A 25,368-nucleotide genomic window follows, 5' to 3' on the forward strand; every position below is an offset into this window, starting at 1 on the left:
GAGGAACCAACCAAAAAACCCTATCACATCTTTTCTCACTCATGTTGCTCCCCTGTATTAGCCAACCGTTTTTGCTAAAAATATCAGCACAGAAAGAATGGATAAGATTTGGCCAACCATGGCTCTTTTCCCTTTCAGTGCTTCCTTGCTGAGCAGGAAGCTGAAGGAGGCAGAGTGTTAGTAGGGCGTGTGTGTTATCAAGAGGTGAAGTACAAATGGTTGCATTAGTTTCGTGTGTGGGCTGGTAAACACAAAACACACACACACTTGAATTGTGAAATAGGATTTGTATGACTTGTGTCACTTCGGTGATTCCATACAAGCAAAATGCTCTCGTATTTGCACTAAAAACTGGCATTGGATAATACACAGATGAATGGTAAATATTTGCTAATCATTTTTTTTTCTTCTGGAGGACAGGTGACTAGAAAAGAAAATATGCCATGATAAGTTGAGAGAAAAATCGCAGATGAAAGAAAAAGGCTTTACATCTTAATACTTTCGATGGAAGTTTATACCTGCACTTTGATCAAGGGGCCCTGCATTTGCATTTTGTGCTTGGCCTGCCAGTTACGCAGCAAGCCCTGGAGGAGGCTGGGGGAGATAAGACAAGGTCATCCTCACCCATTTTTGATTCACCCAGATTAAGTCTTGCATTGTTGGCTCAAAACAATGAGGTAAATGTTGAATCCAACTATAACCTCCAGAATACAAGGCAAAGGCCACAAAATAGCTTTTAAATGTTAAACAACTTTCCAACATTAGCAGAAACCTCTAAGCACCCAAAGTAAAATCAAACCTAAATTATTGTCTCATCCGGGGGTCATCTTCCAACCCACAGTATGAAAATCTCTGTTTAAAAGGGAAATGCTGGTGTATTGACATTGAAAATTGGCAAGTGATGTCACAGTGAAAAAGACAATGATTCTGGTTATGGGATTAATAAGTATTTGTTTAAAGAGGCGAAAACTTCTAAGTATACACATTCCAGGTGATCGACAGGGTCTGATAAAAGCATCCATCTGTTCAACCAATAAGTATTCGAATTGAATCATGTGCTCTCCCCTAGGGGAACACTTGGGAATAAAATAGACCTGTAATCTGGCCTCAGGATGGTCTAACCAAGGAGATGGATAATAAGCAAGTCAGCAAAAAATAAATACAATGATAAATTCTGATAACTTATTTATAAGGGAAACAAGAAAAAGCAATAGCCTAGAAGAATTTTTTTTCTCCTACTGTTCTTAGAGGAACCCTCATTCTGTTTGCCTCTTTCTCACTTTCAATTTTTCTCTATCTTCATTATTTTCCACCTCTATTGATTTCATATTCAAACCTGAGCATACTAATCTTGTGCATGAAAATGCCAAAGACTTCTATAGCACATCCATTAGAATTGGCTTATTAATTGAGCTATGGTTGGTAAAAGCAAGTCTGAGGAAAAGCATATACTGCCTTATTCCAGAGAGAAGGCTCTAGAGCTATTTTGCCCAATAGAACTTTTTACAATAATGAAAATATTCTACTTATAATATGTGGCTACTGAATCCTTGGAATGTGGCTGAGGGTTACCCTATTGGATAGCACAGCTCTAGAGATGCCCAAGTCAACAAAAAAAAGCTGTTTATCAGGAGAGACTGAGGGTGGATAATGGAGGACAGTAGCCAAGAGCCTAGTTAGATTGACAAGAAGTTCTTTGGGAAGTGCTGGCAGAAGTTCTCAGTCTTCTGAGGAACTGGGTGAGTGTCCTAGGTTTGGGCAAGGTCTAAACTTGGAGAACCAACAGGAGACACCTAAGCTTGGCCTGAGAGCAGAGAAATCCATCTCCAAAGCTAAACTCCGTGTGCCATCTCTGCATTGCTAAGCATGTGATCTTAGCTATTTACCTAACTTATAAATAGTCTGTTCTCATAACATAATTATCTCTCCCCCGAGGATGGAGCTTTGCAGTTAGCAAAGCAATTTCACCTCCATTACCTAGTTTGATTTTCACAATGAGGTAGTGAGACAAGCAAGGCAGAGATTATTTACCCAAGAAGCCAAAATTGGAATCCTCCATGGATTTCATCTAGAGAAAAATCTGTGTTCTAAGGTTACTGTCAGCGCCACAAATCCTTGCTCTGCCTTGGATCTTCGGGGCTAATCTTCATAAAGATTGTTAAACAGAAAAGAAGTGAGACCAGGGAAAAGGGGCAGAAACATTGCTTTACTTCTTGTCAAGCCTCACAATGTGCCAGGCACTTTACTAGGCTCTGAAGACTTAGCAGAGAATAGCACTGGCAAGATCCTAGACATTTTCCCAAAGATAATGGAAAACGAACTCCAGAATCAAACTCCCAATGGACTTCACATCACAATAGGATGGCTTCTTCCTATCTCCTGCCACACTATGTGGTCACAGCATATGTGATCACACTTCACCCCCCAAGTGGCTAGAATCACTTGGCTTGAAGAATGACTGAGCTGAGGCAACTTCCTAAGAAATTTTACTAGTTCAATCATGTAAAATTATTACCCTTTAAGAGAATCTTTAGGACCTAAGAATTATAATATGTGTCATAACCCTGAAGCACAGTCAATACCAGCATACACTGGACCATTCCAATCCACTGGGGTCAGAGTCTATGGTTCTCCAAGTTGAGCATGTGTAAGAATCATCTTGGCAAAAATATTATGTTCCCTAACTTGCCTCAATTCTATGAATTGGGTTCAGGAATCTGTGTTTTTACTCAGCTCCCAGGTGATTTTAATGAGAGGGGTCTCCTGACCATAGTTTGAAGAAAAAATGATCAAAAAAACAATAACAAAGGTTACAAAGAGGGGGACCTGATCCTGTTCTCCAAACCTTTAACAATATTGCATGGAGAGTAATGGAATAATGAAGAAAAGCCTCAGAAGGGACATAGAACTAAAAGATACAGAAAGATGTAGCCTTATTTTCTCTTGCTCAAAGCAGAACTAGGGCCAGCAGGCAGAAGTCATAAAGATGAAGATTTCCCCTCAATATAAGGAAGACCTTCTCAACTCTAGAGTTGCCCAACCACGGAGCAGGCTCACTGAGTAGTACAATTCTCTCACTGCAGGAATTCAAGCATCAGTGATGATGAGAAAAGGACTGGTTAGGAAGCAATCCCTTCAGCTCCCATTAAACCTTGTGCACAACGCCAGCAATGCCCACTGTACTGTAATTATGTGCTTATGTGTCTCTTTCCTCATTTAGGCTGTGAGCTCAGGGAGATTCCGACTCTCATTTATCTTTCCATCTACCACCTCATGCACAGTGCTTGACACATTAGGTGCTCAGGAAATAGTTACAGCAAATCAAACCTTAGAACCTAATAAATCAAGTTCCAGAATCTGCAAACCTGGTTTCTGATGAGTTTTCTATAACTTCCAAAAAAAAATTTGGATGTTTTAGTACCCTCTTCTGCTGTCCACAGTGAACCCTTAGCAAGATCTCAGATTTCTCCTTCAGTTAAGGTTCTAAAGTTCCTTTCAATATATGTCTTATATTTTCATTTTGTACTTTTTTAGTAACTTTAGTTACTGCTCCTGTGGATGATGGTATTTTTCCTAAACTAAATTCTAAGTGATGATGTCTAGTATGTAGGAGTCACTGAATATTGGGTTAGTTATTCAGTATCTGGACATCCTGTGAAACGTCTTAGTTTTCATGGTTTAGAGTGGATTTTCATGTTGTTTATAAATAGTGAGAGTTTTGCTCTTTTTTCTCTAATTTTTATATTCATAGTTCTCCTTTCTCTCACTTGGATTTTGTATGCAGTGTTGAATAGCAGAGGTGACAAGGCAACCTTGTCTTGTCCCAGACTCTAGTGGGAATGCAGCCAGTGTCTTCCCACTAGGTTATTTCTTCCCTTCTCTGCCATTATATCTGATGGGAGTTTCCTAGAGCAGGAAAGGTGACTTCTATCAGACTAAGAGACAGATTGGTGGATGGGGAAAACAACTATAGAGCCAGGTTAAAGATGTCACAAGGAGAGAGAAGCTGGCTCCAAATTTGCTAAGAATCAGTCCACACCCAAGATGAAGCTCTTAGAATCCATTTTCCACATGATGGCATGATGCCTCTTCTAATGTATAAAGGCATACAAATTAAAACTGCCCCAAAAACATATATATGGCAATAATTCATGTTTGTAAGCTCTTTTTAAAAGGCTATGTATCCTACATACCTAGACAAACTACTTTGTCAGCCAACTAAATGGTAGGTTCACTTCTACTCTGATCATGAGCTGGACATTCCAAAAAAGATGCTTATCTCACAGAAAACCTAAACATGACTGCAGAAATCTCTGCTACATTCTACATTAGTTCGTTCAATTTGAGTGGTCAAAGTCCACGAAGACTGTCTGGCAAAAACATACCTTATTTCATTGGCTGCCCATATGTTTGCTTAATAATAAGATGTTGCAAATAAATCTTAAAAAAAAAAAAAAGAAGAAGAAGAAGGAGGGCAGAAGTGCCCAGGTGGCTCAATCAGTTCTGCAGCTAGCTCTAGGTTTTGGCTCAAGTCATGATCTCAGAGTCCTAGGATCAAGCCCTTCATGGGGCTCCAAGCTCAGAGGGGAGTCTTCTTGTGGATTCTCTCTTTCCCTCTGCCTCTGCCACTCCCCCTGCTCATTCGCGCACACACACTCTCTTTCCCTCTCAAATAAATAAATAAATTTAAATAAATAAATAAATAAATAAAAATTTTGCATGAATCAAAGGACTACAAGAATGGGACCAAGACAGGAAGGCCTACTATTCCAAACCACTGAGGCAGACTGGCCCGATTTTAGTTCAAATTGGCAAAGTAAAATTCTATTCCATTCTTTTTAAAAGAAAAAGGTCTCAAAGTTTTGGAGTATTGTCGTGACCTGGCTCTCCCCGGTGTGATTCTTGGGTTGCAGACTAAGTCCTCTATACATTGTAGAGGGAAGATTTTTTTTTTAAGGACAAGATAATTTTCAATTTTGAGTGTTTTAATCTTTCATTAACCTGAAGACAATCATGAAGACTTTATGTGACCTTGGGCCAGTTCTATAACCTCTTTAAACCTCGGTTTTCTCATTGTTAAAATCATGATAATTATAAGAGCAACCTATATGGTTATTGTTAAAATTAAATGCAATAATGCATTCAAAGTTCTTAAATACAGTAACTGACACATATTTCTGGAATTATGCTGGGCATCATAATCATTATTATTAATAATATAGAATGACATAATTTGCCAATGAATGCCTTGCATGAGGAAAATGAAGTTGCGCTTAACAAATCCTAAATTCTATTCACTCTCTTTTTTTTTTTTTTTTAAGTAATCTCTACCCTCACCATGGCTCAAACGCATGATCTCAAAATCAAGAGTCACATGCTCTACTGATTGAGCCAGCCAGATGGCCCTCAAATTCCAAATTTTAAACATGCAGCGGGATGTTCAGCATCATTCTTCACTTCTGTGGTTTACATTTTTGCCCCCGTGTTGGATTCTGTGTTTCACATTTATTTAGATTAAATTCCATATTTTCAATGTCAGCTGATTGGTTTTTCTTTCTTTCTTTTTTTTTTTTAAATATTTTATTTATTTATTTGATAGAGATCACAAGTAAGCAGAATTGCAGGCAGAGAGAAAGGGTGGGCGGGGGAGCAGACTCCCTGCTGAGCAGAGAGCCCAGTGTGGGGCTCGATCCCAGGACCCTGGGACCATGACCTGAGCTGAAGGCAGAGGCTTTAACCACTGAGCCACCCAGGTGCTCCGATTGGTTTTTCTTTTTTAAAGCTTTAAATCTGCAGTTTAACATGGTAGTTCTCTCTGAGAGTGACAGAGAGTGTCCAGATTCAGTAACGTGGTAGATGGCAGGTCCACTTACGGAGACAGAGGAGAGCCTGGAAGGTTGGAGTAGGGGGCTGGGTGAGGTATGCAAGAGAATTCTGTTTAGGTACATGAAATGTGAGATTTTTAAGAGGCACCTATGTGAGGCTGTCAAGGAAGCAAATTGGATTTTGTGGTCTGGAGCTTTGAGGACAGCTATGATCTAGAGCTGTTAATTAAAGAGAGATTGATGGCACAAAAACTATGGATGGTCAAATCACATTAAGTGAGAAAGTCATTTGAGAAAAGTATGAAGAACAGAGCCCTGAAGAACTCTAACATTTAGAGGCCTGAGAAGGAAGAACCTATAAAAGATACTAAGAAAGAGTTGCTAGTGCGTCAGGAGGCAAACCAGGAAAGTACACTGTTTAGGAAAATTAATGTGAAAAATATTTCAAAAAGGAAGACAGGTTAACTGTAAGAAGTCAAATCAACAGTGCTTTGCAAATTCAAATACCTTTTTATGAAAAGAGTTAAAGTTCAAAAGCAAGCAGAAGAGAACGAAGTGTATTTGCAAACTATAGAAGAAAGGATTAATATTTAGAATATAATATTCAGAAATGAATTAGAAAAATAGAACGAAGTTGTCAAACAAAGCACCACATATGTGAAGATGCAGTTTGTACAAGGATAAATATATGCCAACAACTTTTAAATCAGTCAGTAACTAACTTAAAAGAGTTTCAACTTACCAAATCATCTGGAAAATGCAAATTAAGTGACAGTCCATTTCTGTAATTAGCAAAATAGTAAAAGAAAAATTATGTATCGTGTTGGTGAAAGGAAGAAGTAGAAGCTACTCTCACAGCCTGTGATGGGAATGCAAATCACTACAGTATTCTGCGAGGTTGATCTTACAATACATCTAATATTTTTAAATGGAGCGATTTCACTTTGGGGAGCTCTCTAAAAGAAATACATGAACACAGGGGCTCCTGGGGGGCTCAGTTGGTTAAGCGACTGCCTTCGGCTCAGGTCATGACCCCAGAGTCCTGGGATGGAGTCCCACATCGGGATCCCAGCTCTGCAGGGAGTCTGCTTCTTCCTCTGACCTTCTTCCCTCTCACGCTCGCTCTCTCTCTCTCTCTCTCTCTCTCAAATAAATAAATAAAATCTTTAAAAAAAAGAAATACATATACACAAAGAAAAGTGTTAAGGGCATTAAAAACAATACAGGTAGATACAACAAAAGATTGGTAACGCCTACATATCCACTGATGGGAAATTAATAAATTTTAACATGCTTGTGGAACAGTTAAAAAGAAAGAGTTAGATCTACATATTCTGTGGTGCAGTGATCTCGAAAATACATTCATAAGGGATAAAATGCAAGGTGCAAAAAAGTACATATAAAATGACCTAATTTATATAAAATAAAGGGAGTAAGAGAGTGGTCCAGTTCCATACTTTTGCATGTGGCGGTCCAATTTTCCCAATGCCATTTATTGAAGAAAACTGTCTTCTTCCCATTGTCAGTCATTTCTCTTTTGTCAAAGGTAACTAAACTGAAAATGGAGGTAGGACCTAAATGTGAGACCTGAAACCATAAAAATCCTTTAGGAGAGCACAGGCAGTAATTTCTCTTATACTGGCAATAACAAACTTTTTCTAGGCATGTCCAGGAGGCAAGGGAAATAAAAGCAAAAATAAGGATGCTTGGGTGGCTCAGTCAGTTAAGAGTTGGCCCTCAGCCCAGGTCAGGATCTCAGCATCCTGGGATAGAGTCCCACCATCGGGCTCCTTGCTCAGTTAGGAGCCTGCCTCTCCCTCTGCCTGGCACTCTGCCTGCTTGTGCTCTCTCTCTCTGACAAATAAATAAAGAAAATCTTAAAAAAAAAAAAAGCAAAAATAAACTATCGAAATTACATCAAAACAAAAAGTTTCTGCACAGTGAACAATCAACAAAACTAAAATGCAATCTATGAGATGGGAGAAGATATTTGCAAACGACATATCCAATAAAGGGTTAGTATCCGAGACATATAAAGAGCTTCTATAAATCAAATACCAGAAAACAAACACCCCAATTAAAAAATGGGCATAAGACATGAACAGACATTTCTCCAAAGACATCCAGATGACTAACAAGACACATGAAAAGATACTCAAACATCACTAATCATCAGGGAAATGTGAATTAAAACTAAAATGACCTGTCACTTTACACCTGTCAGAATGGCTAAAATCAAAAGCACAAGAAAAAACAGGTGTTGGCAAGGATGTGGAGAAAAAGGAAATGTACAAACGGTTTGGTGGGAATGCAAACTGGTACAGCCACTCTGGAAAACAGTCTAGAGGTCACTCAAAAAATTCAAAAACAAAACTACCGTATGAGCCAGAAATTGCACCACTGGGTACAAAAAAAATACCCCCAAAATACAAAAACACTAAATCAAAGCTACCCATGCACCGTTATGTTTATTGCAGCATTATCTACAACAGCAACTATGGAAGCAGTCCAAGTGTGCTCTGATAGATGAATGGATAAAGAAGAAGTGGTAAATTACTCAGCCATAAAAAGAATGGAATTTTGCTATTTACAACAACATGGATGGAGCTAGAGAGTTATAACACTAAGCAAAATAAGTCAGTCAGAGAAAGACAAATCTCCTAAGATTTCACTCCTATATGGGTTTCAAGAAATAAAGCAAACGATCAAAGGGGAAAAAAGAGAGACCAACCAAGAAACAGACTCTTAACCCTAGAGAGTAAACTGATGGTTCCTGGAGGGGAAGTGGTGGGCGGTGGGTGAACTAGGGCATGGGGGACTAAGGAGTGCACTTATGATGATGAAAAAAAGTAAAATAAAATAAATAAAGGGAGAGAAATCTATGAATGTGTATGTTTTTATGAATGTTCATAAATGCATTTTAAAAATCACCAGACTAGTTTTAACTGTCTCTGAGGTGAAGTGTAGGATCAATAGGAAAAAAGCTGATTTTGCTTTTAATTGTTTAGGTTTTATATTTCTCAAATCCATTTGAATGTGTTGATGTCCAGGACTTTTAAGAAAAACATACGTTGTTCTTAAGTGGTGCTCATACAAATGACCTAGAGAATTAATTGTATGCTTTATTAACTCACCCATCAAGAGTTTAAGTTCCAAAAAAATCGTAAAAAAAAAAGAGTTTAACTTCCTGTTGTACATTAGGCAACATATTGGGTATTTGGTATGAAGCAGTGAACGAAACAGGCAGGATTCCTGTCTTTGCAAAGCTTACACTGCAGCAGATTCAGCCTTCAAACAAGTCCTCTCTGTGTCGGCTCTTAAAACATTCCTTACCTCCCCCAGAAAAGTAGCTCAGACCAACTTCCTGCACTCTTCTCTACTTTATGCAGAAATACGAAAACTAAAGTATGGAGACTACATCCACAAGCCACCTCAAAACTACCATCTTCGCATTTATAACCCACCACAGAGTTTCTGGATGCAGCAGGAATCAAACACCATGTCAGTAAAACAGGTCTTTTGGGCTGTCCTGGAAACCCCCAAACGGTTTCTGGGACAGTTTCTATGGGGAAAAAGCCCCTCCGATTCTGAACAATGGACTTACTAGCAAAGGCATGCTCTGTGAGTCACTGACAGCCCCGACTCAGGCAACTGCTAAGGCAAATAGCTTTCAGGCCCCCACACAGAAGTTCTTACACACACACCTCCTGGATGGATTCTTCATACGACCCTCGCTTAAGGCGCACTAATCAGGAGAGAACGCTGGCCTAGAGGAATAGTCTTGGAGGCCTTTCCACCTGCTGGAATCTCAACACCAGACTAGGCTTTAACTCTAAGTCTGCCCACCCTAGTAGTAGTAAATTGAATTCAGGCTTCTGAGCAGTCTCTGAGGCAAAGTGTTTCTATTTCACTGCAAACCTTCTTTTCTTTTCTTTTCCTACACACGCAAATGAAAAGTCCCCAGTTTTCAGCTGCTGGGACAGCTGAATACTGCCATCAGAAAAATTAAATGACTGTGTCAACGAAGGAGCTGCTTTGTAGAAATGCCTGTGCATCTCGAGGCAAGGAAAGAAAGCGCTGTTGACAATTTATCTTTGCTACAGGATGAATGGACTTATTTAACATATGCTGCTTTTTTTATGGTTGAGAACGACTCTAGCCCAGGGGAGATGGAAAATTCTCCGGGTTTAGAGAAAGTCATCGTGACTGCTCACTACTAAACATCCTGACTGCTCACTACTAAACATCCAGCTCCGAAGTTGCTCCCACTTCCATCAACCCAGGTGACCTTGGGTAAATGACCTGACCTTCCCATGTTCTTTGACATTGCATTTTTTGCCTCATGCTGTTCAATTTGCTAGAATGGCTTCCTTGATCTTTCCCCCAAGTCTCAAATTGTTAAAAAATGTTTTCCTCGGAAGCTTTTCTTGATTTTCTAAAGCCGAATCAGCTTCTTTCCTCCTCAAATTCCCTTTTCTCAATTACCCACACCCCCAATGTACCTCTTACCACATGGTATTACTGTTGCTCATCCAGACTCCTATTTATTTCATTGATCACATTATTTTGTGGCCATTTTAGGGTATCAGGCCATATGTTATTACTACTGCTCCTACTAATCATATGAGTAACATTGTTAGGAGTATTACGAGTGCTTACCTTGTGTCAGGCCCTAAATGAATACATTATCTCTAGCTGTCACAAAAGCCTTATGAAATGGATGTGACTTTTTTTTTTTACACAGTTGAGTAAAATAAAATCAAGAGAGATTATATAAATGGTTAGTAGTGGCACTAAGAGTCAGAATAAAGTCTCTTTTACTTAAAGCCCATGCTTTTAACCACTACCGAAAATACCACCTATAAATAATAGCAGATAATATTTGCTAAGTGCTTACTAGGTGTTGGGATCTGTACTGTTTGCTCTACCCACATTAGCTAACTTTATCCTCAGAAAAACCCTGTGATGTAGATAATGTGATTGGGATCTCAATATTTTTAAAAAATTGAAATTGAAGTTCAGGTGGTTAAATGACTTGCCCAAGATCACAGAACTACAGAGGCGGGATATGAATACAGGCCAGTCTCCCCCAGAGCCCAAGTCCTCCTTATCCACTATTCTACGTCACAACCAGATAGTAAATTTTCCTTAATCTTCATAAATGCTTCCCAGCTTTTCAAGAACAACCCCTCTGGAAACAAAAAAACTGGAGAGGTACCAGTTCTGAATCATGCAAATAAACTCCACCAAGCCCCTCCACACTCACCTTAGCACGTGTGTGGATCCATTAATGGTTGTGGTTGAACAGGGGACAGTCTGGCCCAAGATGGAGGGTCTTCGGTAGCGCTCATCGTCACAGCAGAGGATGATGAGGAAGGCACGTCTAAAAGACTTATTCAAGAAGGCGTAGAGAAAGGGGTTCAACCCAGAGTTGATGTAGCCAAGCCAGAGGAAAGCGGTCCACACCTGCCCAGGAACGGTGTAGTCTATGAAAGGATCCACGATATTGGTGACAAAGAATGGTGCCCAGCAGAGGCAGAAGCAGCCCATGATGATGCACAGGGTTTTGGCTGCTTTGGTCTCTGTCCTCATGCGATGAGTGCTGTGCTGGTCAGCTGGCTGGGGCCTGCCTTCTGAGGAGGCCCCGGCCCGTTGTAACATCTGGATCTGGTGGGCGTGCTCCTTCGCTGTGACGTAGATGCGGTAATAGGCCAGCACCATGAGGAGAAACGGGATGTAGAAGGCCACCACGGAGCAGGTGATGGCGTAGGGCTTGTTGACCATGAAGATACAGTACGTAGAGTTAGAGTTCTGGTTGAACTTCCTTTTTTCTATCTGAGAGTTGGAGGGAGAGAAGACATAAGGAAAGAAGGGAGAATGGGAAGGAAAAAGTGAAGAGAAAGAAGCCAGAGGGGAAGGAGGAAAATTGTGAGAAAAGAAAAAAAGATGAAAAAGCAAAGGAGGGATTGGAAGGGAGAGAGAAAGGGAGGGCAACACGGAAGGAGAGGAAAAGAAGGGGAAACCACAAGAGGAAAAAAAGGAGGAAAGAGAGAAGAAGGTTTATCAGCCAAGTTCTCTTTTCCTAATAAGCCTATAGCATGTAGAACCGCAAAGGTAGAAAGGAACAGGATTGCATCCCGGGGCGCAGAGGGACTGTCTCTGCACAAGGGGCTGAAGGCCCCGGGAAAGAGGAGAAATGAGATGGGGACAAAATCGTCCTTCAGTTTCCCTACCCAACAGAGAGTGGGGTTTGCATTTCTTCCCTTCCCCGTCTGCCTGCACACAACATATCTGGGAGCAAAAGTCTTTGAACTGTGGCCCCTCTGCTTCAAGACTGTTCTTACATCTCAGCATTTCCTATATAAAATTTAGAATTAGCTTATCAATCTCCATACAGACCTTTGGGGATTCTAATTGGAGATGTAGAATGACTGAGGAACATGGACTTCTTTCCCATGGTAAGCCTTCCAATTCACAAACATGGTGATCCTTCCCTTTACTTATTTCCTTTAAAATGTATTTCAGTAATATCTTACAATTTTTTTGTGTAAATGTCTTGCAAATCTTTTGTCAGATTTATTCCTAAGTATATGACTTGCTATCCTATTAGAAATTGTACCACCTTAAAGTCCTTAACCCTAATTGCTTGTTGCTGGTATGTAAAATCTGGTGAAAATTTTTTGTATGGCAATGTATCCAGCAACTGTGTTAAGTTTGTTATTACTATTTCATTTCTAGATTCTTATGAATTTTCTCTATAACTATTCATGTGATCTACAATAATAAACATTTCACTTCTTCCTTTCCCATCCTAGCATCATTTTTCTTGCATTATTGAACTTGATAAGACCTTTTGTGTAATCCTGAATAGAAGAGATAATAGTGGACACCATTTTACATTCTCAGTTTCAGGAGGGGAGTTTCAATATTTTACTATTAAGTATGATACTTGATGGAAGTTTCTTATGGATGCTTTCTTCTGTTTTTAGTTTGATGGGAATTTTTAAAAATCATGAATAGATACTGAATTTTATTAATGAATTTTTGGCAGTAAAGAGACAATCTTGTGGTATTTCTCTCTTTCTTTTATTAATACAGTGAATTATAGTGATTGTGTTACATTCCTGGAATAAACCTCACTAGTATTAGATAGTGTGATCTCTTGTAAAGATTGACAGACTTTTCTCCCTACTATAAACTCTGTCTACTGACAGCTCTGTGTTATCAGCCTTGTCTAGGAAGAGCCCTTGGCTGAAGAGAGCTGTCCGAGGTCAGCCTGCATCCCCTGTGAACACATACATGAGCAAATGCATGAATAACATATATAATACATACATGTTATCTTATTTGTGTTTTATCTAGCATCTTGTCTCATAGCATATTATAAGATTAAAGTATACCTTCCTATTGAATTGACCTTTTTCTCATAAGGAAATATTTCTCTTTATCTCAAGCAGTACAGCTTGCCTTAAATATATTTTATCACTGATAATAGTACAGCTACACCAGCTTTCTTCTGATTGGTGTTTGCAGATTCTATTTTCCATTATTTTGTATCAGCCTTACAGTTACCATATATCTCGTGGGCCTCTCTGCTAAGCAGCATATATTATGTATTGACTAGTCGATGAAGATATTATGACCAGAACCTGTAGGAAACTAACCCTGTATTTCTCCAAGGAGCAGAGTCAGTATTTGCTAATTTGGGACTTGTGGCAACTTTATAGAACCCACTTACTGCGAATGGTGAGAAGCAGCTATATCAGTATTGTGAACGTATGGGTCATGCTAGCTTCTCTCTAGGCCAGTTCAGTGTGCAGGTGAGTGGAAAGATAGGCAACGCAATCACAGCGTCATGGAGCAAATACTAGGCATGTTCAGAGCAAGCAGATGCCCCATTCCCCAGCTGCATGAAGTGAATTGGGGATGCCTCTATCTCACCCTCAAAATGGACAGCAATTCTCTAAAATGATTTCCCTTAGAAATTCTATATCCAAAGGTAAGAGAGTTGTACTCTTTTTGAAAGTTCTGATGCACAAAAAGCTTATGCTTCTAAATGCCTTCTTCATTAGGGAGTAAGTCTAGCACAGGGATTAAGAGCCTCGACTCTGGAGTGCAGTAGCTAGAGTCACGACCACTCCCTGCCAATCTGGCTTCAGCTCATAACTTAACCTCTCCGATGCTCCTTTCCTGAGGACAATGATAGGATCAACCTCATGGCATGGTTGTGAGGCCCGAGTGAGGGTTACAGAAGTGATGATTAAGTGAACATGGACTCGGCCAACAGTAAGTGTTCAACATTGGCCGGCCATAATTATTACTCTACTGGTCATTGGAAACTTGAATGTCATCTCCCTTGAAAATGGTGAAACTGGAAGTTTGAAAGAAGAAGGATAGGACTCAAGAACATATCCATACAGTCTCCCTGGTATGAATCCCCTTTTACGTCTCCACTCGTTTGTCCCCAGCATTTCTTTCAGAAGCCCAAGGAACTCTTGTTCTGACATACCACATGCAAATCCTGGCCCAGCCTTGGCTTGGATATCCTCTCCTGGACAAAGAACAAGGCAAGATTAGGGGCTGGGAATGTGGTGGAGAGAAGAACAAGCAGCTCCTACTCTCACTAGGATTGTTGGATGGAAGCCTGCTCTCAATCTGTCATCTCCAATCCCCTTCCTACCTCAACATGGTCTCCCCTGAAAAGTGACTGCTTAACAACTTCCTTAGGGATCTATCACTGCCAGTGAACCCCATGGTAACTCTGGATCTTCACTGCAAGTTTGGCACTATCAGCACCGTGTGTCAGAGCTGGAAGACTCTTGAAGATCATCTGGACAGGGGCTGGCAAATGACTGGCACACACATGCCGTGCTGCTCTCCTGCACCCCTGCAAGACACGCTCCTCCACTAAAAACCAGTGCACCTTCTCATTGCAGTCCTTCAGGGTCAGGGACAGAGCTGGGCTCAAGATCCAGTTCTCTTCACTCCTGGCCCAGAAGCCTCTGGAAGGCTCCATTCTCTGGAAGCCTCTACCCATGTGGCATGTTTTCTGCAGATCACCGGAAGCCATGAAATGGGCTGAAGGCCTCTCGGGGCACCTCACATGCCTCGGGCTCTGTAGTCTGAATGCTAAGCTTTGAGTACCTGTTCCGCTATTTACTGGGCATGTCACTTCAACTTTTTGAGCCTGACCTTCCTCATCTGGATGAGATGAGAGAAGGATGCTATCAGGATCCTATGTAGAGTCTGAGCATACGTTCTGGCATACAGCAAACATTCCAAAATATTAGCTTGCATTTATTGGCTGTTACCGTTATCACTCGGACCACTATCAGAATCTTTCTTAGACTATCCACCCAACCTGATATTGTTTGTTTATTTAGAATTCCAAGAAAATAAAGTTCATCAAGAGAGGAAACTAGCAGGGTCTGCACAGGTACTCACCAGATCAATGATGCCAATATTATTCCAGCCTTGCATTATAGGGAGAAAAGAGATAAACATAGGGATGACCCAGCAGCCTCCCAGCATTAATGCGATGCGCAGAGGGGTCATCTTGTTCCTATAGACCAGAGGCTGGCAGCAGATGGCATAATACCTGGAGAGAGAACAGAAGGCGTGGGTACCCTGGGAAAGGAGGAATGAGAGGGAGAAGGAGGAAAGAATGATTCGGGAGAAAGAAGAGTGGAGAAGGAGCAGAGAGGAGAGGGGTGTACGAAGAGGAAATGCTGGAAAGAGGAAAGTTGGAAGGGGAACTAAGAAGAAAAATAAGGAAGGAAAAGAAGAGAAAATAATGGGGAGAAGGCAGAGAGAGAGGGTCGTAGAGGAAGGGAAAACGATGCCAGTAAAGGACAGAGGTAAGAAAGAAGCAATTACATAATGGGATGTGATATTGCCCATGACTTCTGTGGACACAAGTATCAACCTTAGATCATGGCTGAGAGTCACTGCTGGAGTTGGCCCCACAGCCCTCTTCCTCTCCCTGTCACTGAGACGCTTGATACACACCTGAGGGCCTGCTTTGTCTCAGGCGCGGCTCCAACACTTACCTCCATGCCTGGGGACTTTAGGATCTTCTGTCTAGCCCTCTGGACCGCAGTGTCCAGGCATCGGTGGCCCCCTTTGATAACAAGATGAAGTCTCCCAGGCTTGCCCCTACATCTGAGCACTAAGAACTGGATATCAGATTTGCTTCCATCCTCTTGATCACCTGGCTATCCTGAGGTGAAGTTCTAAGTCAGTGTTCCAGAGACTCCACTCTTCTCCCTTGCATCAGATTCACTTGAGGAGGCCCATTTAAAATGCAGATTCCAAGGATCTCCTGAATCCAAGTCTGTTGGGGAGGGAGTCTGCATTTTGACAAGTAGAAGTCAATGCTGCTGTTTGCTAAATATATCCAACTCCCCCTTCTGGGCACATGTGCTTCTGACCTCCTTGTAGTTGGATGGGGCCAAATGATTTGTCTGGCCAAGGAGGTATGAACAGAAATGACACGCAATACTTCGCGACTAGGCCATTTAATTGTTTCTCTGATGCCAAGAATGTAAAATTTCAAATACTCCCTGCTTCATCATGCCCTACCTACTAGTAGAGACCACCTCACCCTCATTTATTGGGATGTGCTCTCCTTCATGGGACAAACTGCTTACCAGTCCCTGCTCTGCCAGTGTACTAGCTTCCTTCTTTCCTCCAGAGAGAGATGTAACCTGCTCCACTCAGTGATGTGGTCTCTAACTCTCAGACTGCTCCCTGCATGTTATTCCAGTCTTGGAGATCACCACCTTCATACCCAGGCCATTCAGGGAATTTAACAACAGGCAAAATACTCCAGTAGGTCTATCAGATCTTTGTTCTTTGGAAGTTTCAAAGAATAAGTGCAAACAGAAAGCTTGGAGGATAAGTCTATTCTTTAAGATTTATACCATTTAATGATGAGACACCCCCTTATATCCCTCATTTTATGCAACTGGCTTTAATTTTTCCCACCTCTTCTTTTTTCTTAATTCAAAGCTTAACTAACATAACAATGGCTATATTCTTTGAAGAGGTGGTGGTGGGATGACTTGGGAAAGAGGGTGGAATAAGAAAGAGAGCCCCCTCCGTGCCAGAACATGAGAAGAGGGTGCCTCTGAAGTGGAGAGGGGTGAATTATACCCTTCCCTTGAAGGCATCAGGGAGCAGCCGACCATAACGTGACTGGAGGCTTCCTGTGGCCAGCAACACAGCAGGTGTCCTGACCTGGACCAGAGTACAGGGAACAAGGGACCAAAGATTGGGAGAAAGACTCACTTGGGAACTCATTTTCTCTATCTATAAACCTGACATGGTAGCAGAACATAACTAAAGACAATGTAGTAAAAGAATCCAGAGTAGCTGGAATTCCCTCCATGATCTTGACTTACAGGAAAGGCAAATCATATCAGATTGACAAACTCTTCTGAATGGCCATATTAATAATCATCAAGGATTTATTATGAACATAGAATTTATCATGAATTTGGACTACATGAAAATATTTTTTCCCAAATTGTGCTCCCTTCCTCATTTCCTGCTGGAGAGTCTAGATACCTCCTTTATTTTGGTAATAGCAATCCAAAGCCTTTGGGAATTATCTCTTCTCTGTTGTTTTCATGTAGTTGGGAGAGCAAATGATGGCGCTCCCAATTTTTCTGGCCACGTAGTGACCCAATCAGACTTTCTCCTGGGATTCTGAATGCCATGTGGAGTGATGCAAAGATGGGAAAGTCAGTGGAGGCCGCTTGATACAGCAGCTTCCTAGTGGGGTTGGAAGTAGGTCCTGCTCCTTGGGTGATCGGGCAACCATGCTCTTGCCTTTTTAGGTCTTCTTGCTTTAGCTCTTCTTTCAATTAAGTAAGTCATCAAATATCTTTCCAATAAATTCCTTTTTTTTTTTTTTTGCTTAAGCTGGTATCCCAGATTGAGTTGTGTCCTGTCTCCCTTCCCTAACAGATATGTTGAAGTTCTAACCCACAGTCCCTTGGAATATGACCTTATTTGTACACAGAGTCTTCACAGAGGTAATACAGTAAAAATAAAGACATTAGTGTAGGCCTTGATCCCATATGGCTGACGTCCTTAGAAAAAAGGAAATCTGGACACAGATTCAGATATACTCAGAGATGGAGGATTGGAATGATGCCTCTGCAGGCCAAGGAACACCAAAGACTGTCAGCAAACCACCAAAAGCTAAGAAGAGCCAAGGAAAAAATCCTTCCTCTACAGGTTTCAGGGGGAGCATGACTCTGTTGACACCTTGATCTCAGACTTCTAGCTTCCAGAACTGTGAGACAACACATTTCCTGTTCCAACCACCTAGCTTGTGGTACTCATTATGACAACTCCAGATAACTAACAAAGTTGCCTTAAGTTAGTCTCTTCCCAGCAAAATTTTCTGCCTCCATAAAAATGATTTTGAATGTCAGACATGTCCTTCATAGATACTTTGTTCTAGGTAAGATTATCTTTGTTTGATTCAATGTAGTTTCAGATCATAGCTCAAAGTTATAACATCTCTTCATCTACCATCCCAAAGGAAGCAATCAAGGGCTAAGCGAAGAACAGATGTTGCCCTATTTTTGCTGTATGATTTATGATTTTTGAGGCTTGGAACAAAAGTTAAATGAAGACAAGATTTCAAGGATTTTGGTTGGGTCTCCATTGTTACAGAAATGCAAAGTGCAGAAGACAAGGCAAAGTTAAGTATGTTATGGGACAAAAGGTCAGTTTGAGGAAGCAGGACATCTTAGCTGCAAAGAGACTTTAAACTTCCTTATGTGGATATAGATATTTAGAGGGTCATGTTGGGAAGACAACAGAATGTACAGAAGAAGACTTTAGAATAGATAGTCATATTAGCACTCAGAACATTTTTGTGAAAGTCTTTCTTGGCCAGAGTGATCACCTCATTCCCACGGCATGATGAATATCTATCTTGTGCACAATAAAATCTCCTTGTGTTCATAGTCGGGGTGGGGGAGGATGGGCAAAATAGGTGACGATCAAAGGAGACCAACTTCCAAATGTAAAAAAAATAAGTCATGGGGATGTAAAGTACAGCATAGTGAATATGGTCAATAACATTGCAATAACATGTATGGAGACCAATGGCAACTAGACTTATTGTGGTGATCATTCATAAAGTACGTAAGTGTCAAATCACTGTGTTGTACATCTAAGTAATATAATATCATATGTCAACTATACCTCAATAACAATAGTTAGATTTAATTTTTTTTAAAGATTTTATTTATTTCTTTGGCAGACACAGATCACAAGTAAGCAGAGAGGCAGGCAGAGAGAAAGGAGGAAGCAGGCTCCCTGCTGAGCAGAGAGCCCGATGCGGGGCTCAATCCCAGGACCCTGAGATCATGACCTGAGCCAAAGGCAGAGGCTTTAACCCACTGAGCCACCCAGGTGCCCCAGATTTAATTTTTTTTTTTTAAATGATCTCTCCATGGTCTGCTCATCCAGTGTTCTCACTTTATTTGCATTACCTGAGGTTACTAGGAGCTCCTGCCATGGAGAAGTAAATAGTGATGGCAGATTTCCCTTTGAAGTTCAACCTCAAGTGGGAATACCATGGATGTTATACACATTTCACCAGTCTTTTCCCTTTTTGACCTAAGCAGTAAGTATGCTGGATAATGGATGCCTGAAAGAAGGTTACTTGGACAGCTCGTTCCACAGGGACTAAGGGGGAGGCATCCTTGGCCTCTTGCACAGACAATTGTAGAAAGTTATTTTCGCATGCTGTGGGGTGGTTGGGTAAGCCTAGGAAAAGTCCTTTATTTCCTACTTTGAAAATCAGCAATCAGTAAAAGGAAAAAAATAATTTTATGTTATTTATGTTATTTGAATTGGATTGGCTAAGTTGGAAGGGGTAGGGAAGGATGAAAAGGAAAAATACCAAACTGTGTCTTAGTATCTCTTTGACTTGAATCTTCCCCTCTATCATATCCAGCCCGATGCTGTCTAATGACAGACATACTTTGATTTTTAAGTAACACGGAGTAGAAAATATGAGGCTTTTATTTGGAACTCCGATCATAGCAGCCACGTGACTGATGGGTTCAAGATTCTTACCAAGGCTTCGGCACGCGTGAGGCAGCTGCCCTAAGTAAGCCACGTCATATCCTATCTTTCTTGATAACTTTCTAATCTTTGCTTTCTAGCAATGAATTGAGAAAAATAAACATTCTCTTGAAGTCTGCATTCAAGAATCTAAATTAAGTAAGTGAAAATAAACATCACTGAATAAAATGATTAATAAAAATTGAGCCCGAGTGTTAATTGACTAATGGAGTTTCCTTAAAAATTCTAACCTTTGTTTACAGTTCAGGAACCAGACAGAAATCAGACTGGCTACCTGTCGTGGCTGTTTTTTTCATTTCTATATTTGAATTATATTACCTCTGCGAATAACAAAACTATTTATCCTTTCATGAACTGCTCCAAAACACACATAACACCACCACTAGGCAGAAGTAGCTAGATTTGCAATCTCTCTGGACATCAGGCAAAGCGCACTGGCTGAGTTTACTTACCGAGGGCTCTCCCTGGATTATCTCATTTAATCCCCACAGTGGCTCCTGAGACAGGAACTATGAAGGCACCGGTTTTGTAGATGAGGAAACAAACACACAGAAGGCTCAGAATGTGCCCAAGGTGAGCGCTGAGCTGGGATCTAGTCCAGGCAGTTTGACTCAAAGGCCAGGACATCAATTTCATCATTATTACTTCACTCTGCCCCCTTCCCAAAGTCCCCAAGGGATGATTCTATTTTTTAAAAGCTACTTTAGAAACAATCAGAATCGCTGAATCTCAGAACCTGTAGGATCCTCAAAATCCTGAAATCCCCAAATCTTCTCTAAAACGAATTGTATCCAGACCTGGATTCCCAGGGACGGGGAACTCACCATAGCCCACTGCGCTACTTTCTAAACTTAAGACTGTCCTGAAGTTAAGAAAGTTCCTTCCACAACTGATTCTCTTTAACCTCCAGCTTCACCCTCTGGCTCAATTGTACATTTCTATCTCGAATTCTTTTTCTGCATAATGCTCCTACAGACATCGAAGGAGAGTTTTTATATTTTTCTGAAGTTTTACTTCCTGTAGGAAACATACACCCAGTTGGATTCAACTCAGGTTGGTTTGGCTCACCAAGGGGTACTTGGCAAGGTCTAGTGACATCTGTCGTTGTCACAACTGGGAAGGGTGATACTATTGTCACCAGTGGGTAGAAGTCAGAGGTGCTACATGTCTCACGATGGATAAGACTGTCCCTCACTCCACAAAAAACAATCACTTAATTTACAACATCCACAGTGGTGAGGTTAAGAAAGCCTGGTTTAGAAGGAGTGAGGTGCCCCAATAGTATGGCCTCCGTTTGCTCGGCACACGCTACAGTGTGCCACTACCAATGAGCGCACAAGACTCCCATGCATCCTCTGCAGACCAGAGAAGCCTAGTACGTTGTCTTCTGCCCTGCTCACCATAACTTAATACAGCCTGGGGGACACCTGGCGGTACAAGACACCCGCACTCCCTCAAAGAGCTATGATCTATGACAGGGGGTGAGAAAAGTCCACCTTACCTGATTTATAAGATCCAGAAATGTTTGCTTCATTTACCACTATATCCCCAATGCCTCGTACAATGCTCAATAGAGGGGGTGTTCACAGAATGGGTTGAATACATAATAAACCCGTAGCCACTACCATTTAAAATTAATTCCATTACAATGTGGGACCAAGTTTTTGGGATGTAAGGGCCATATTTGGTAGAGGGATGGGAAGGTTTCTCCAACAAATGTCTCTTAAAGTGGACACCAGAGCCTGGGTCAGGATGGTAGAGAAGAAAGTGTGATCCATGTACTATAAACAGTCTGGATAAAGGCCTGAAGACAGAAATTTTATATATATATATATGTGTATATAAAATTTATGTAAAAATTTATATATATCAAAAATATATAATTTATATATAGTACATAAATTTATATTATATATTAAATATATAAATAACTATATATTTATTACATATATATTTTATCATATATAAATATATAAAATAAAACCATAAATCTATATCCATGTCTCCACATAGCCATATAAACGTAAAAAGAATACAAGTTAGCTGGACCACAGAGTGTTTGTAAGGACATAGAAAAAAATACATCTAAAAAGGCCGGCTGAAAGGCAGTGGTTCTCAGACTGCAGCATGCAACAGAATCGCCTAGAGGCTTTGCTGAAACAGGTTGCTGGAAGATCTGGAACCAGGCCCAAGAATTCGCATTTCTGTTATGTTCCTGGGCGACACCGCTGCTGGTGGTTTGGGGACCCTGAGAACCACTGTCTCAAAAGTTTTTGCTATGCCAGGATGAGTCACCAAAAGTTTTTTGAACTGGAAAATGTCCACTGTAATCAACATTGCTGCGTGCTCCACTAAAGAAGCTGAGTTACAATAAATTCAGGAGGAAGGACTGTTGGTTGACAGGCTAGGTGGGCAGTGCTCATCAGGGAAAGCAGTTTTGTCTCATCTTAGGGATAGATTTATCTGCAATATCTGTTCTCTAGACTTCCTCTGGACAAGTCCCATTCTTCTTTAATTAGAATACTTTTACAAAGCGGTTAAATGAATGTTTAAGTGACAAGTGAGGTTCCAGATGGCCCGGATTAACTAAGACGTGGCATGAGTTTTTGCAAAGAAATGTCTTATGCAAAAGCATTTCAAACTATTGCTTATAGAACTCCATTAAAATCCCCTTTGATACACCAGCCACCGCTTCCCCCAACTGCAGCCATGTGTAAATGTGTGCTCAAATTGCTTTTAAATGTCTCTGGGGACACAATTTACTTTGACAACTCTTAGAAGACAGTCATGTATTTTAAGCTCCATGCTAATCTCTTCCCCACTCGTCCTGCAATTAAGGAAAATTCTTCCTCCTCACTTCCTGCCATCCAACCACAGGGAAAGCAGAAGGAGCAAGGAGAGTAACTTGGAACCTTAGATTCTCAGAATTAGAGGAGATTTGAGCAGTCAACTCTATGTCTTGATCTGGGTATCAAGTCTCCCTGCCTTAACCATTTATTAGCTCTGTGGTCTCAGGATCAGTTATATGACCTCTCCACGATCTAGCTTCCTCACATGTAATGGGGGAATAACTGTGTCCACCTCCTTGTTTGACGGTGAGAATTGATGACAAAATGTTTTAAAATAGAAAGTTCCTGGCACATAAATATTAATAAATAATAGTTATTATTTTTACCTCTATTCCTTCTGATCTTTTATGTATATATCTAATATCTAAGCATATAAGTATATATACGTATATGTGTGTGTGTATATACATATACATAAATAAGTAAAAGATCAGAGAGTATATATAGATATACACACAAATATATATGAATTCAAATAGATTCAAGTGCATTTTGGAATCAGGGGCTCTAAATTATTTAACAAATAATATGGAAGTCACTTGGTTCAACATCTCTTCTGGCAGTCAATTATAAGAAACAAAATAGTGAATGCGTTGGTGCCTAAAAGTGAATGGAAGGATTGAGATCATATTGGTTATAAGCAATGAATTTGATTATATGTAGTATCTTCTTATGGACTTAATCCAGGCCCAGTTCTCCTACCTGAAAGGATCGAAAGCAACATCCTAGACGGTCACTGAGACCAAATGTCTAATCAAGGTCAACTAAAGAGAGAAGTATCGAGTGCATGAGAGAAGAGACAAAGTAGCACCTGGCTGCTGAGACCCAAGTATCACAATGGGATCAGGAAGACAAATCTTTCACCACAACTTACCCCCAACAGTTCCCAACTCATAAAGTGCAAGCTAGTGGTCTTTAGGACTTTGGACTAAGGGAATAGAGAGCTCCACTGAATCAGTAAATTTATCAGTTACAGGGGCATTTTTGCCTTTAGCAAGAAAAACAGTTGTAATCCCAACTCTTTCATGGCTATTCCTTCCAACATTTGACAAATCACTTGGTGTCTTATATGTAAAAGGGGATTAATTACAACTTAGTTTTTGTAAGAGGATGTAATTGTGTTGGATGGCCACAAATACTTTGACCCTTCCCATCCCCAAGTGGAGAGTCCGTCCCTTCCCTTGGATCTGGGCTGTCTTGTGACTGCTGCAACCAAGAGTTCATGAAAAGTATTGTATGCCAGTCCTGAGACTAATTTTTAAGAGGGCTCTTGGTTTCTCAGAGCCTCTTAAAAAAAAAAAAAAAAAAAAGGCCTGTTAGATTTCCTACATGATTTAACATGAGATCATGTATAGAGACCTGGAACCCTGTGGACAGGGAGAGGGGCCCAGCTGAGCCCAGCTTTCCAGATGACCTCACCAAAGTGCTATGCATGTGATAAATTGCCTTGGACCCTCCTAGGCTAGTTCAGTCTCCAGCTAAAGACCACCAAGAGACTTAAGCCAAGCCCAAATTCCTGGTGCACAGAATTGTGAGATCTAATAATAATACATTGTTGTTCAGGCCATTAAATTTGGGGGCAGATGTTATATAGATAAACACAACAAGGAAACAAGTAATATATAGTCTGGTTTAATTGTGGTGTTCAGTTAAATGTGGCTGCATAGCAGTGCTCCCTCCAGTAGGTGATCTAGCCAAACATTTTGTGGCAGAGTTCTAGATAAAGAGATTTATCTTTCTGGTTGTAGTAACTGGTTTTGTAATATTCCAGTTGCTCTGGTTCCCCTTTGAAAGAGATGGAGAAGCAGAAGAAGCTTTAAAAAAAAAAACCAAAAACAAAAACAAAAGCTAAAGGGCTTTCCTTATGTTCCCCAAGGAGCTTGGCAAGTGGTTAGTCACCTAGAGGATCAATGAAGAAAGACCCCATCAGGGATATTCATCAGGAGCCAAGGACATAAAGGGGAACTGAGAATGTACCCAAGAGCAGAGTGAGAACTTGCATTCCAGGAAGAAAAAACTGGGGGCTGGTGAGACAGGGAGAGAAGCCTTTCCATCAGAGACCTGAAGGGCATCAGAGTGGGCCTCTGCAGGAGCCATAACCCCTGTGCAATTTGTAGATCTAATGTTTACTGTTCTCTTCTCTGTTAAATATTCTTCTGTGCCTTCAAGATCAGAAAACTTGCAAGAAGGGGAGTATCAGCTATCTAAGAGGGGGTCTTCTTGAGCTATTATAGACTAAAGATAAAGGAATAATCTGCCAAAACTGCCATCTGAAAACATCCTGGCAGGGCTTACTGAACACACATGAAGGTTTCCAAGGTATCCTAAGTTTAGGACATGTGTGGATTGAATTTAGGAGAGTCTGGCACCAGGCACTGGATGACTGCCCCATCCACCCTTCCAGACTCAGCTCAAGAGTCCTATCACCTAGAAAGTTCTTTCTGCACCCCCCCCCAAAAAAAAACAACAGGAGAGAATTCCTTCTGTTAGAGATCTGTAATTGGTTCCCCATCTCCGGTCTGGGTTTTCATAGTTCTTTGTCTATGCCTGCAACACAGCTGCTCTCCAGTTGTACCATAATT

The 25,368-nt window shown here is 40.8% G+C and overlaps 1 protein-coding gene across 2 annotated transcripts in view; it reads right to left on the reverse strand.

Annotated features, from left to right (window-relative positions):
- Positions 1 to 25,368, reverse strand: part of HTR4 (5-hydroxytryptamine receptor 4) — a 178,567-nt gene that overhangs the window by 43,897 nt on the left and 109,302 nt on the right. The window contains exons 5-7 of one of the 2 annotated variants that reach the window (XM_059416515.1): positions 15,270 to 15,423; positions 14,335 to 14,376; positions 11,092 to 11,660 (exon numbers count right to left, since the gene is read on the reverse strand). In XM_059416515.1, coding sequence (XP_059272498.1) covers positions 11,092 to 11,660; positions 14,335 to 14,376; positions 15,270 to 15,423 — 765 coding nt within the window. The remainder of the gene's footprint in view (positions 1 to 11,091; positions 11,661 to 14,334; positions 14,377 to 15,269; positions 15,424 to 25,368) is intronic. The other variant, XM_059416516.1, reaches the window with a different exon arrangement.

The sequence above is a fragment of the Mustela nigripes genome, chromosome 12, assembly GCF_022355385.1.
Source record: "Mustela nigripes isolate SB6536 chromosome 12, MUSNIG.SB6536, whole genome shotgun sequence".
Classification (NCBI taxonomy): Eukaryota; Metazoa; Chordata; class Mammalia; order Carnivora; family Mustelidae; genus Mustela; species Mustela nigripes.